Below are 15,348 nucleotides of genomic sequence, written 5' to 3' on the forward strand. Positions count from 1 at the left end.
TACAAAATCAGCAGGGGATCAAATACTTTTTTCCCTCCTTGGTTGGTGACAGAAGCACCAGATCATCAGTAGACATTTGACTTCAGATTCTAGTAGGGTGAGGCCGGGTGCTGCAAACTGTTCTAGTGCCCTTGCCAATTCGTTGATATATATGTTGAAGAGGATGGGGCTTAAACTGCATCCCTGTCTCACCCCACGGCCCTGTGGAAAGAAATGTGTGTGTTTTTGCCAATTTTAACCGCACACTTGGTTGTGTACATGGAATTTATAATGTTGTATGTTTTTCCCCCAACACCGCTTTCCATCAATTTTTATAGCAGACCCTCATGCCAAATTCAGTCAAAAACTTTTTTGAAATCAACAAAGCATGAGAAGACTTTGATTTTGTTTTGGTTTGTTTGTTTGTCAATTAGGGTGTGCAGGGTGAATACGTGGTCTGTCGGTAGTTTGGTAAAAAGCCAATTGGACATTTGCTCAGTACATTGTTTTCACTGAGGAAATGTACGAGTGTAAGTATAGCCAATTGGAATTTGTGGTCTGTATATTTTATCATTTCATTTAGGATACCATCAACACTGTAAGGCTTTTAGGTTGGAGGGTTTGTATTTTGTCCTGTAGTTCATTCAATGTAATTGGAGAATCCAGTGGGTTCTGGTAGTCTTTAGTAGTTGATTCTAAGATTTGTATTTGATCATGTATACATCTCCATTTTGGGAGCTCTTGGTGGTGTTGTTTGTTTAGTATCTTCCTATTTTCCCAGAAGTGGTTAGATTCTATGGATTCTTCAATTACATTGAGATGATTTCTGACGTGCTGTTCCTTATTTTTCCGTAGTGTATTTCTGTATTGTTTTAGTGATTCACCATAGTGAAGGTGTAGGCTCAGGTTTTCTGGGTCTCTATGTTTTTGGTTGGATAGGTTTCTCAATTTCTTTCTTAGGTTTTTGCATTCTTCATCAAACCATTTGACATTTTGTTAATTTTCTTAGGTTGTCTGCTTGCAATTTTTAGATTTGATATGGAAGCTGAGAGGTCAGATATACTGTTTAGGCTTTTTACTACCAAGTTTACACCTTTCCTATTACAGTGGAACGTTTTGTCCAGGAAGTTGAAACGTTTTGTCCAGGAAGTTGAAACGTTTTGTCCAGGAAGTTGAAACATTTTGTCCAGGAAGTTGTCTAAAAGGGATTGAATTTATTGTTTCCTTCCATCTATAGCATTTCTTAATAGTATTCAGTTCCTTTGGCTTTGATGCCTCATGATTGAGTAATGCTCTGTTCAAGTAGACTGTGATATTGCTGTGATCTGATAGGGGTGTCAGTGGGCTGACTGTGAACGCTCTGAGAGACTCTGGGTTGAGGTAGGTGATAAAGTAGTCTACGGTACTACTGCCAAGAGATGAGCTATAGGTGTACCTACCATAGGAGTCCCCTCGAAGCCTACCATTGACTATGTATATACACAGCATGCGACAAAGCTGCAGGAGTTGTGACTCGTTTTTGTTGGTTATGTTGTCGTAGTTGTGTCTAGGGGGGCATATGGGGGAGGGAATGCTGTCACCTCCAGGTAGGTGTTTGTCCCCCTGTGTGCTGAGGTGGTGTCCTCTCGCTCACTCTCTCTCTCTCGCTCTCTCTTTCTCTCCCTCTCTTCCTCTCCCATCCCCCTCTATCTACCCCTCCCTCTATCTGCATTAACCATCTATCTACCCCCCCAACCCCCAAACCTCTCCCCATTACCCCTCCCCTCCCTCACAGCTGAATGACGGGCGCTTCACGGTGACCCAGTTGGTGGGCATACTGCGTGGCATCGCGGCAGGCATGAAGTACCTCTCAGACATGAACTACGTTCACCGGGACCTGGCTGCCCGCAATATCCTGGTCAACACCAATCTGGTGTGTAAGGTGTCCGACTTCGGCCTGTCCCGTTTCCTGGACGACTCAACAGCTGACCCCACTTACACTAGCTGTCTGGTGAGTGACCTGGATGGAGAGGGGGGTTGTGGGTATGGATCTTGTTTGGTCTGTGTTTATTCTGACTTTCTATTTTTGTCTGTGTGTGTTTATATGTGAGATTGCTTGTTTGTTTGCTTTCTTTCTTTGTTTGCAATTGTGTGTGTGTGTGTGTGTGTGCGTGTGTGTGTGTGCTCACTCATGTATGACTTTGTGTCTCTGCATTCTGTGACCATGTTTGTGAGACTGGTTGCCTGTGTGTGTCTCTGCATGTGTGTGTGTGTCTCTGCCTGCGTGTGTGTCTCTGCGTGTGTGTGTCTCTGCGTATGTGTGTGTGTCTCTGTGTATGTGTGTGTGTCTCTGCGTATGTGTGTGTGTCTCTGCGCATGTGTGTGTGTCTCTGCGTATGTGTTTGTCTCTGCCTGCGTGTGTCTGTGTGTGTCTACCTTCCTCTCCCTGTGTGAGTATTTATAATGACTCCATCGCCCAGCATGCTCCACTGTATCAACCCCGCCTCCCCCTGTGTCTCTGCAGGGAGGGAAGATTCCCATCCGCTGGACCGCCCCTGAGGCCATTGCCTTCAGGAAGTTCACCTCGGCCAGTGATGTGTGGAGCTACGGCATCGTCATGTGGGAGGTGGTGTCCTACGGAGAGAGGCCCTACTGGGACATGGGCAACCAGGATGTGAGTTAGTTAGTTCCTAGCTCCCGTTGTGTCTAATAGGCTCATACTACCAGAAGAAGGGTTCCAATATCTACTGTAGCAGACTAGAATATACACTAGCATGTGACCTAGATGTCAGTTAGTTAGTTCCTAGCTCCCGTTGCGTCTGACAGATCGACACAGAGTGTGGAACATGGTTCTGTTCCAGTACCCACACTAGCATACTACTTATTTATTTATTCAGGGAATTTATTTGATAGGGACAGTGCACATTAGTCATTGAATTAAACATTTCAGTTTCAACATCAATGTAAAAGTTCCCGTTTAGCAACAAAGCAAATGTTCGTCCATATTCCCTGAATGAATTACTTAGAATGAATTCATTTATTGGGCAGGAATTTAAAGTAGGATGCTAGTATGGATGTTGCAATGGAGCCACTGTTTTATTTCAGATTCATAGTGTTGAAGGGCCAGTTTACACTGAGGTACATTGCAGCTGCACTTTTAGTTTGAGCTTGATAGTTATGCTTGAGAGTGTTCTCTTCACTGTGCAGGTGGTTAGTGCTTGAGTTGACGTTTTTACTATACGGTCTCCTGCTACCCACGTCTCCACCTGTATCTTCACTCCACAGATATTTACTACGGCAGAGTAGTTAACTACCACACGCACGCACACGCACAAACACCCACTCTCTATCCCCACAACACATCTTACCATCTCACTGGGCTTCTACCTTATTAATGATTCGAGCGCAATTATACTCATCCAAACGTGGCATCCAACATGTTGTATCACAGTTTCAATACAATCATTACATTTGGGAGCAGCAAAAAAATTGGAGTAGGAACGGTACAGATGTTGTATGATCCCAAAGTCAAATTTGCATTGCAGCAAGAAGTAACCAAATGACATAACGACAGCATATGGATATAAATAGCTTTGTGGAGAATACAAACACGTCGTGACAAATAAATGAGGAAACAAGGAGTGCAGTAGAGACATTCTTCATCTTCCACAAAGGTCAATTTGCTTTGTAGCAAGTAGTCAAAAACATGTGAAGTGTATAGAAAGTAGAACAGAAAATAACACGTCGTAACAACAGTAATCAACAGTAATCAACAGTAATCAACTGAATCAGCTGAACTTTCTTTTCTGTTCTTCCTTGTGAATTAGAATTGCAATACTCTTTTTAAATTGACAGGAATTGAGAATGGAATTGATCCCTGAACCTATTCTATCATATCATATGGTATTGTATCCTGTGGTATCATATTGTATCGTCCCGCATTGTATCATATCGCATAGTATCATATTGTATTAACCCTTTCCTTAGGTGATGACTGCGGTGGAACAGGACTACCGTCTGCCCCCTCCCATGGACTGCCCCATGGTGCTCCACCAGCTCATGTTGGAGTGCTGGGTGAAGGAGAGGAACCTGAGGCCCAAATTCTGCCAGATCGTCAGCACCCTGGACAAGCTGCTCCGCAATGCCGCCACACTCAAAGTGGTCACCAGCACATACTCAGGGTGAGTGGAGAGGAATTATTTATTTATCATGTATTTATTTATTTATTTATTATTATTATGATTATATTTGTTTATATTATTATTATGTATTTTATTTTGTTATTCATATATTTTGTTATATATATATATCTACATTTTTATATGCACAACAAGACCGGTGTAAAGACAAAGTAACATGGCAACAGTTTCAAAATAAGTATACATGCATCTGCAGGCGAGAAACCTACAGAGTTGTACTAAAACCTCTCCCATGATAATGAACAGACATTCAAAGTATACTGTCAATAGTAATAATTATCGAAACACCAACCTACACATTTAGTGGTTTTTACAGACACGGTCATGTATTTTTTGTTTTTGTTTTGGTGTGCGATCAACAATATCAACAGCATAAAACAGATATATAGTGCATGAAGCACCGGTTCAGCTCTTTGTACCCCACCAAACAAAACTGCAAAATTATCATATTTCACTTACCAGTTTCTCGCTTGAGCCTCAATGTCTCACAGTCTCCCAGTTTCACTGTTGCTGCATTAACCCAAGGGTGATTCCAATTGCCAGGAGTGGGCCTCTGTGAAGCTAATTGTGTTGGAAATGTAATGTCTGACCTAGGTTTAATTCCCCGTGCTCTTGGCTGCCTCCTGAATGTAGGTGATAGGACAGAGAAAGAGATGGTGCAGACAGAGCCAGGGCTGCTGATGTAGGAACAGACTAACGGACAGCTGAGGTGATGGAGGATGTAGAAACAGACTAACGGACAGCTGAGGTGATGGAGGATGTAGAAACAGACTAACGGACAGCTGAGGTGATGGAGGATGTAGGAACAGACTAACGGACAGCTGAGGTGATGGAGGATGTAGGAACAGACTAACGGACAGCTGAGGTGATGGAGGATGTAGAAACAAACTAATGGACAGCTGAGGTGATGGAGGATGTAGAAACAGACTAACGGACAGCTGAGGTGATGGAGGATGTAGAAACAGACTAACGGACAGCTGAGGTGATGGAGGATGTAGGAACAGACTAACGGACAGCTGAGGTGATGGAGGATGTAGGAACAGACTAACGGACAGCTGAGGTGATGGAGGATGTAGAAACAAACTAACGGACAGCTGAGGTGATGGAGGATGTAGGAACATACTGACGGACAGCTGAGGTGATGTAGGAACAGACTAAAGGACAGCTAAGGTGATGGAGGATGTAGAAACAGACTAATGGACAGCTGAGGTGATGGAGGATGTAGAAACAGACTAACGGACAGCTGAGGTGATGGAGGATGTAGAAACAGACTAACGGACAGCTGAGGTGATGGAGGATGTAGAAACAGACTAACGGACAGCTGAGGTGATGGAGGATGTAGAAACAGACTAACGGACAGCTGAGGTGATGGAGGATGTAGGAACAGACTAACGGACAGCTGAGGTGATGGAGGATGTAGAAACAGACTAACGGACAGCTGAGGTGATGTAGGAACAGACTAACGGACAGCTGAGGTGATGTAGGAACAGACTAACGGACAGCTGAGGTGATGGAGGATGTAGAAACAGACTAACGGACAGCTGAGGTGATGGAGGATGTAGAAACAGACTAACGGACAGCTGAGGTGATGGAGGATGTAGAAACAGACTAACGGACAGCTGAGGTGATGGAGGATGTAGAAACAGACTAACGGACAGCTGAGGTGATGGAGGATGTAGAAACAGACTAACGGACAGCTGAGGTGATGGAGGATGTAGAAACAGACTAACGGACAGCTGAGGTGATGGAGGATGTAGAAACAGACTAACGGACAGCTGAGGTGATGGAGGATGTAGGAACAGACTAACGGACAGCTGAGGTGATGGAGGATGTAGGAACAGACTAACGGACAGCTGAGGTGATGGAGGATGTAGAAACAAACTAATGGACAGCTGAGGTGATGGAGGATGTAGAAACAGACTAACGGACAGCTGAGGTGATGGAGGATGTAGAAACAGACTAACGGACAGCTGAGGTGATGGAGGATGTGGAACAGACTAACGGACAGCTGAGGTGATGGAGGATGTAGGAACAGACTAACGGACAGCTGAGGTGATGGAGGATGTAGAAACAAACTAACGGACAGCTGAGGTGATGGAGGATGTAGAAACATACTGACGGACAGCTGAGGTGATGTGGGAACAGACTAACGGACAGCTAAGGTGATGGAGGATGTAGAAACAGACTAACGGACAGCTGAGGTGATGGAGGATGTAGAAACAGACTAACGGACAGCTGAGGTGATGGAGGATGTAGAAACAGACTAACGGACAGCTGAGGTGATGGAGGATGTAGAAACAGACTAACGGACAGCTGAGGTGATGGAGGATGTAGAAACAGACTAACGGACAGCTGAGGTGATGGAGGATGTAGAAACAGACTAACGGACAGCTGAGGTGATGGAGGATGTAGGAACAGACTAACGGACAGCTGAGGTGATGTAGGAACAGACTAACGGACAGCTGAGGTGATGGAGGATGTAGAAACAGACTAACGGACAGCTGAGGTGATGGAGGATGTAGAAACAGACTAACGGACAGCTGAGGTGATGGAGGATGTAGAAACAGACTAACGGACAGCTGAGGTGATGGAGGATGTAGAAACAGACTAACGGACAGCCGAGGTGATGGAGGATGTAGAAACAGACTAACGGACAGCTGAGGTGATGGAGGATGTAGAAGCAGACTAACGGACAGCTGAGGTGATGGAGGATGTAGGAACAGACTAACGGACAGCTGAGGTGATGGAGGATGTAGAAACAGACTAACGGACAGCTGAGGTGATGTAGGAACAGACTAACGGACAGCTGAGGTGATGTAGGAACAGACTAACGGACAGCTGAGGTGATGGAGGATGTAGAAACAGACTAACGGACAGCTGAGGTGATGGAGGATGTAGAAACAGACTAACGGACAGCTGAGGTGATGGAGGATGTAGAAACAGACTAACGGACAGCTGAGGTGATGGAGGATGTAGAAACAGACTAACGGACAGCTGAGGTGATGGAGGATGTAGAAACAGACTAACGGACAGCTGAGGTGATGGAGGATGTAGAAACAGACTAACGGACAGCTGAGGTGATGGAGGATGTAGAAACAGACTAACGGACAGCTGAGGTGATGGAGGATGTAGGAACAGACTAACGGACAGCTGAGGTGATGGAGGATGTAGAAACAGACTAACGGACAGCTGAGGTGATGGAGGATGTAGAAACAGACTAACGGACAGCTGAGGTGATGGAGGATGTAGAAACATACTAACGGACAGCTGAGGTGATGGAGGATGTAGAAACAGACTAACGGACAGCTAAGGAATGTAGGAACAGACTAACGGACAGCTAAGGTGATGGAGGATGTAGAAACAGACTAACGGACAGCTGAGGTGATGGAGGATGTAGAAACAGACTAACGGACAGCTGAGGTGATGGAGGATGTAGAAACAGACTAACGGACAGCTGAGGTGATGGAGGATGTAGAAACAGACTAACGGACAGCTGAGGTGATGTAGGAACAGACTAACGGACAGCTAAGGTGATGGAGGATGTAGAAACAGACTAACGGACAGCTGAGGTGATGGAGGATGTAGGAACAGACTAACGGACAGCTGAGGTGATGGAGGATGTAGAAACAGACTAACGGACAGCTGAGGTGATGGAGGATGTAGAAAACAGACTAACGGACAGCTGAGGTGATGGAGGATGTAGGAAACAGACTAACGGACAGCTGAGGTGATGGAGGATGTAGAAACAGACTAACGGACAGCTGAGGTGATGGAGGATGTAGGGAACAGACTAACGGACAGCTGAGGTGATGGAGGATGTAGAAACAGACTAACGGACAGCTGAGGTGATGGAGGATGTAGAAACAGACTAACGGACAGCTGAAGTGTTGGAGGATGTAGAAACAGACTAACGGACAGCTGAGGTGATGGAGGATGTAGAAACAGACTAACGGACAGCTGAGGTGATGGAGGATGTAGGAACAGACTAACGGACAGCTGAGGTGATGGAGGATGTAGAAACAGACTAACGGACAGCTGAGGTGATGGAGGATGTAGAAACAGACTAACGGACAGCTGAGGTGATGTAGGAACAGACTAACGGACAGCTAAGGTGATGGAGGATGTATAAACAGACTAACGGACAGCTGTGGTGATGGAGGATGTAGGAACAGACTAACGGACAGCTGAGGTGATGGAGGATGTAGAAACAGACTAACGGACAGCTGAGGTGATGGAGGATGTAGAAACAGACTAACGGACAGCTGAGGTGATGGAGGATGTAGGAACAGACTAACGGACAGCTGAGGTGATGGAGGATGTAGAAACAGACTAACGAACAGCTGAGGTGATGGAGGATGTAGAAACAGACTAACGGACAGCTGAGGTGATGGAGGATGTAGAAACAGACTAACGGACAGCTGAGGTGATGTAGGAACAGACTAATGGACAGCTAAGGTGATGGAGGATGTAGAAACAGACTAACGGACAGCTGAGGTGATGGAGGATGTAGAAACAGACTAACGGACAGCTGAGGTGATGGAGGATGTAGAAACAGACTAACGGACAGCTGAGGTGATGGAGGATGTAGAAACAGACTAACGGACAGCTGAGGTGATGTAGGAACAGACTAACGGACAGCTGAGGTGATGGAGGATGTAGGAACAGACTAACGGACAGCTGAGGTGATGGAGGATGTAGAAACAAACTAACGGACAGCTGAGGTGATGGAGGATGTAGAAACAGACTAACGGACAGCTGAGGTGATGGAGGATGTAGGAACAGACTAACGGACAGCTGAGGTGATGGAGGATGTAGAAACAGACTAACGGACAGCTGAGGTGATGGAGGATGTAGAAACAGACTAACGGACAGCTGAGGTGATGGAGGATGTAGAAACAGACTAACGGACAGCTGAGGTGATGGAGGATGTAGAAACAGACTAACGGACAGCTGAAGTGATGGAGGATGTAGAAACAGACTAACGGACAGCTGAGGTGATGGAGGATGTAGAAACAGACTAACGGACAGCTGATGTGATGGAGGATGTAGGAACAGACTAACGGACAGCTGAGGTGATGGAGGATGTAGAAACAGACTAACGGACAGCTGAGGTGATGGAGGATGTAGAAACAGACTAACGGACAGCTAAGGTGATGGAGGATGTAGAAACAGACTAACGGACAGCTGAGGTGATGGAGGAACAGACTAACGGACAGCTGAGGTGATGGAGGAACAGACTAACGGACAGCTGATGTGATGGAGGATGTAGGAACAGACTAACGGACAGCTGAGGTGATGGAGGATGTAGAAACAGACTAACGGACAGCTGAGGTGATGGAGGATGTAGAAACAGACTAACGGACAGCTAAGGTGATGGAGGATGTAGAAACAGACTAACGGACAGCTGAGGTGATGGAGGAACAGACTAACGGACAGCTGAGGTGATGGAGGAACAGACTAACGGACAGCTGAGGTGATAGAGTGTGGGTAATAAGACAGATTGAGGAGAAGCTAAAGGAGAGGAATGTGTTTAATTAGGTTGCTAAGGGAGACCAGACCCATTGCTGTGATGGGCCAAATGGGGAAGTGTGTGTGTGTGTGTGTGTGTGTGTGTGAGAGAGACCTATCAATACTCTACTGATACTGTAGTATCCTCAGAAGGGAGATGACGGATACTAGTTTTTATTACAGCCCCAACATGATTAATTTATTCTGCTCAGAGGTTCAATTGGATTTTGTAAGTGGTGGAACTGGCTTCTAGGTTGTCTTTTCCATGATCGGTATCAACACATATTTGATGGATTCTCACTGTGTGCTGCTACGTGTGCTGTGCTGTCTCCCTTCCTCAATGTTGTTGACAGAATAATACGATACACAGCAGAGTTATTCAGTCCTGTTCCTGGTTAAATAAAGGTTCAAATAGATAAAACATACAAATGGTTCCAGCGTAGCACTAACACACCAAATTGAACATATCAAGGACTTGATGATTAGTTGATAAGTTGAACGTGTTGTGCTAGCACTGGGCTGTAACAAAACCCTGCACACCCTATGGGTCTCCGCTCCAGAACCAGAAATCTAATAAAACTGGTGTAACAGTTTGTACTCTTGAAAAAAACACACGTGACTGACCTGTTGCCTCTGTTGACAGGGATCTGATGCGGATCGGGGGGACGTTGCCTGGCCACCACAGGAAGAGCCTGGACAGCAGTCAGAATGACATCATTCAACAACAGATGAGCGCGACTCTCCCCATAAGGGTCTAAGGTTTGGATCTGGACCACAAAACAACAAACCAACAGGGGAAACTGGACCCACTAGAAACTACCTAGGAGCTCTACTTGCAGAGCCCAATGTATGAATGAATGACAAATTCCTAGACAAGACAAACATGGTCTACTGTACCTAGACAGAACTAACATGGAAAAGGACATCTTGACTTTGGACAGCTTCAGTGGAGCTCCATTGAGAATAGACTCTTGAGAAGCTTGTGGAGAACTCCGTTGTTGTGTGTTCGCACTCAGTATTGACATTTGTGGATTCGTGAACCGTCCCCCTCAGGTTATGTTTGCATGTCTGCATGTGTTTTCTGCTGCCTGGGAAGCGTCCTTTTGCCGAAGTGATTCCCATGTCTTCCCTGTCTTTATCATTGACTCTGACCACGGATGGGAACGTATATGGATACTATGTACTGGAAAGATACAGTCGCAATGATGATACAAAAGTGTTTGTTAAAATGATGAGTCTTTGAGGATGGATTCTATGGATTCTGAAGGAATGCGGACACCTGAAAAGATTGTATCCCAATGCCCTTGGTCAGAGAACTTGATTGCAGACTTCTATAAGAATTGCAGTTTTTTTTATTTTTTATTGTGGTATTTCATGTTAGTGGGAGGTTTTGAACTCATGAAACTGTATGTGTCTTTGCGTGTCCCATTCACCTTCCCTGGATAAAAGGGCTGACTGAGAAAGACTTATTTGACTCTAACACAGTACAGGACTCACCATCATGTGCATGCCAAAGTGGAACTGTTGTGGATGAACGTCATGTGAACAAGAGACGATGGTTCCGCAGAACTCTTTTCCTACTCTTATTTTATTCAACTATGTCTTGTTTTGGATGCTAAGTTATTACTTATAGTTGAAAATAGTATTGCGTTTTCTACGGTAATTGAGGGATATCTTTTTGTTTTTAGTTTTTTTTACATTGTTTGATTTCTTTCACACATTAACTCAATACACTAGACAGTGAATTTAATGATTTAAACAAGAATCAAAGATTTTGCGGCAGCTGTTGCTCATAGGAAAGGGTTAATGATGAACGATAGCTACTTGTAGTCACCATTGCTTGCCCACATTGTCAACCTGTCAGTACAGTTGTCAATTCCATTATTCTGGACAAGCTTCTGATATCTTAGCCTGGGGCTCCAGTCTGTTTGTGCTTTAACCAAGTTGTCTCTGTGTTTTTCCATTGTCATGCCTAACATGTTTGGCATGACACCGATAGTCAGGGAAGTTGGCTAAAGCACATAGAATATGGTACCAGGCTAACTGATATCTATGTTGATGTGTCGGATATTTTCTTTAGTAAAATGTGTCAAGGATCAACGCAAATGAAAGATGTCACCATTAAGATGATAACTATGTGACTTCAATATCAACCTGACCCACAAAAAGTTTGAATTATTCAGTGAAATACTCTTGACATGTTAAAAAAAAAAAAGTTAGCCAGCTGTCAGCATCTGCCACGTTATATGATCTCCTCATCCCTACTAAACCAATCCGCTCAGAGTTCATCTTCATTTCACCCCTCTGACCTCCATGTGAACCCTCGTTTGTATGTTTGTTTGTTGTTGGCGAGAGGCAATATCAAAAGGAAAATTACAGTTTAAAAGGGCCATGTACCAGGATAAACAACATCAAAAGGAAAATTACAGTTTGAAGGGGCCATGTACCAGGATAAAAAATCTATGTGAAATAAGAAAAACAAGAAAATGTATGTCCGTCAGGGCAGACTTCTTTCTGTAAGACTAAGGTGTATGGAATTGTAAAAGAAAAACTAGAACAAAATACGCATTTCTCTATTATCAGTATTTTTACAATAATCATATGCAAATCAATTATTAAAGTGATCTATGGTATTCTCTTTTATTTCTCTGCGGGTCCAGCACAAAGTAATTCCAGGTCTTCTCTTCTTCCAGTCGTAGGACGAACAGAGGGAATAGCAAGTACGTTTTTCTTTCAGAATATCATATTAGTTATGAAACTCATTAACTTTTAAGCTTAATCAAAGACCAGTCCACACAGCTCATTAATTAGTGAGAAAGCATGACTATAGATTCGTCCTCCGTCATTGGAGAGGCTTCAAGGAAGCAAGATACCCTGGCATCATTCCAACGCTGGTACTGGATCTACAGTGCATTCGGAAAGTATTCAGACCCCTTGACTTTTTCCACATTTTGTTCCGTTACAGCTTTATTCTAAAATTGATTAAATTCTTTTTCCCTTTTCAATCTACACACAATACCCCATAATGACAAAGCAAAAACTGGTTTTTAGATTTTTTTGCTAATTTATTAAAAATAAAAAACGGAAATATTACATTTACATAAGTGTTCAGACCCTTTACTCAGTACTTTGTTGAAGCACCTTTGGCAGCAATTACAGCATCGAGTCTTCTTGGGTATGACGCTACAAGCTTGGCACATCTGTATTTGGCACACCTTTTTCTCCCATTCTTCTCTGCAGATCCTCTCGAGCTCTGTCAGGTTGGATGGGGAGCGTTGCTGCAAAGCTATTTTCAGGTCTCTCCAGAGATGTTTGATCGGGTTCAAGTCCAGGCTCTGGCTGGGCCACTCAAGGACATTCAGAGACTTGTCCCGAAGCCACTCCTGCATTGTCTTGGCTGTGTGCTTAGGGTCGTTGTCCTGTGGGAAGGTGAACCTTCTCCCCAGTCTGAGATCCTGAGCTCTCTATAGCAGGTTTTCCTCAAGGATCTCTCTGTACTTTGCTCCGTTCATCTTTCCCTCGATCCTGACTAGTCTCCCAGTCCCTGCCGCTGAAAAACATCCCCACAGCATGATGCTGCCACCACCATGCTTTTACTGTGGCTGCCGTCTGGCCACTCTACCATAAAGGCCTGAGATGGTTGTCCTTCTGGAAGGTATCTGTTTTTTATGTTTAATAAATGTGCAAACATTTCTAAAAACCTGTTTTCGCGTTGTCATTATGGGGTATTGTGTGTAGATTGCTGAGGATTTATATGTATTTAATACATTTTAGAATAAGGCTGTAATGTAACAAAATGTGGAAAAAGTCAAGGGGTCTGAATACTTTCTGAAGGCGCTGTATGTGCATTTTTGGCAACCTGTACACAACCTGTACACAACCACATCGGTCTTGTCTTGCCAATATTGATGAGCGGTGTTGTCACCTGGCACAAACACTGATGTTCTGTTTTTATTGACTGTGTTGAAACCGACCCTTGTGGATGGTCTGGAAGGCTAATGCAGATATCTATAGTTTTTTGGACTTGATTCTGAGCCAGCAGGCGTATGATAATCTCCCTGAGGAGAGATCGGTGGTGACATGTCCGTCCTCCTCCGATATGTCCTTGAGAAGATAGACATACTGCCCCCCCACACCATATAGTGAAGTTATACAGGAACTGCTACTGTGTCCCAGTTCATGAAGAACATGGAGATAGGTCTTTGAGATTTATGGGTCAGATCTGGCATCATTTCCTTCTTGTGTATAATAGAGTATATCTGGGCTATAGTGGGTCTTGTTATAGATATTCTTATTGTACTAGAGCCCTCAGTATAGGTGACATAGTAACACACAGCACTAGACGTAGATGGGAGAACCTATTCATATAGATACTGAAGCTGCCATCTTGACCAGGTCTCCCTTGGAGAAGAGTTTATATATTTCAATGGGATTTTTTATGTCAATGGGTCAAGTAAAGGATGGATTAAAGAAGAAGAATATTATTGTAGGTTTTTGCTGTGTTGAGCCTTCAGTGCATTAGGTCGGGAAAGGCCTTGATTAACTTATGCCTTCTTCAGCCAGAGTGTATGCTCGATGTGTGTAGCACCATTGACACGTTGTGTCAGGAGTGGGATTTCGCCTTCTATTTTTCACAGTGAAATCAATGTTGATCCAACACAATATCTCTCAGGACCACCACGGACTAGAAATGAGAAATCTTCCATCGCTCACTTAATCTCAATAAGACTGTCTCGGAACTCATTTTTTATCCTTCAATTTAATGCGAGACGACAGCAAGCTCTCAGGAAAGGATGTGACACCATCCCAATATTACAGCCTATTAGGTAATGACAAATCAACGGAGACAGTTCATCCGTAGATTTTAATGAGTGTGCTTGATGGAGTAAGAACGGAGGACGCGGCGCACAGATGACAGTCAATTTCAGGGTAATTTCCTGCTTGCTTGTCGTATGCCTTTCGATGGCCAGACACTCGTGCAGTAGAACGTGAAATCTCCAGAGTGAGCCTTGTGATTACTGGGAGATTAACAACAGACAAGCTCTTGTACTTACCACTGTGTGTACATGAGAGTGTGTGTGGGGAAGGATAATCATCCACCCACACACACATGCCAGCATGTACACATACATACACACAGACTAATACAGTTGAAGTCGGAAGTGTACATACACCTTAGCCAAATACATTTAAACTCAGTTTTTCACAATTCCTGACATTTAATCCTAGTAAAAATTCCCTGTCTTAGGTCAGTTAGTATCACCACTTTATTTTAAGAATGTGAAATGTCAGAATAATAGTAGAGAGAATGATTTATTTCAGCTTTTATTTATTTCATCACATTCCCAGTGGGTCAGAAGTTTACATACATTCAATTAGTATTTGGTAGCATTACCTTTAAATTGTTTAACTTGGGTCAAAAGTTTCGAGTAGCCTTCCACAAGCTTCCCACAATAAGTTGGGTGAATTTTGGCCCATTCCTACTGACAGAGCTGGTGTAACTGAGTCAGGTTTGTAGGCCTCCTTGCTCGCACACGCTTTTTCAGTTCTGCCCACACATTTTCTATAGGATTGAGGTCAGGGCTTTGTAATGGCCACTCCAATACCTCGACTTTGTTGTCCTTAAGCCATTTTGCCACAACTCTGGAAGTATGCTTGGGGTCATTGTCCATTTGGAAGACCC

The 15,348-nt window shown here is 44.0% G+C and overlaps 1 protein-coding gene across 1 annotated transcript in view; it reads left to right on the forward strand.

The window, feature by feature from the left end:
• LOC121580696 (ephrin type-B receptor 3-like) overlaps positions 1 to 12,298 on the forward strand; it is a 47,837-nt gene extending 35,539 nt beyond the window's left edge. The window contains exons 12-15 of the mRNA XM_045224665.1: positions 1,754 to 1,969; positions 2,483 to 2,632; positions 3,946 to 4,139; positions 10,309 to 12,298. Coding sequence (XP_045080600.1) covers positions 1,754 to 1,969; positions 2,483 to 2,632; positions 3,946 to 4,139; positions 10,309 to 10,423 — 675 coding nt within the window. The 3' untranslated portion in view covers positions 10,424 to 12,298. The remainder of the gene's footprint in view (positions 1 to 1,753; positions 1,970 to 2,482; positions 2,633 to 3,945; positions 4,140 to 10,308) is intronic.
• The last annotated feature ends 3,050 nt before the right edge of the window (positions 12,299 to 15,348 follow it).

This window comes from Coregonus clupeaformis, chromosome 14 (genome assembly GCF_020615455.1).
Source record: "Coregonus clupeaformis isolate EN_2021a chromosome 14, ASM2061545v1, whole genome shotgun sequence".
In the NCBI taxonomy this organism is placed as follows: domain Eukaryota; kingdom Metazoa; phylum Chordata; class Actinopteri; order Salmoniformes; family Salmonidae; genus Coregonus; species Coregonus clupeaformis.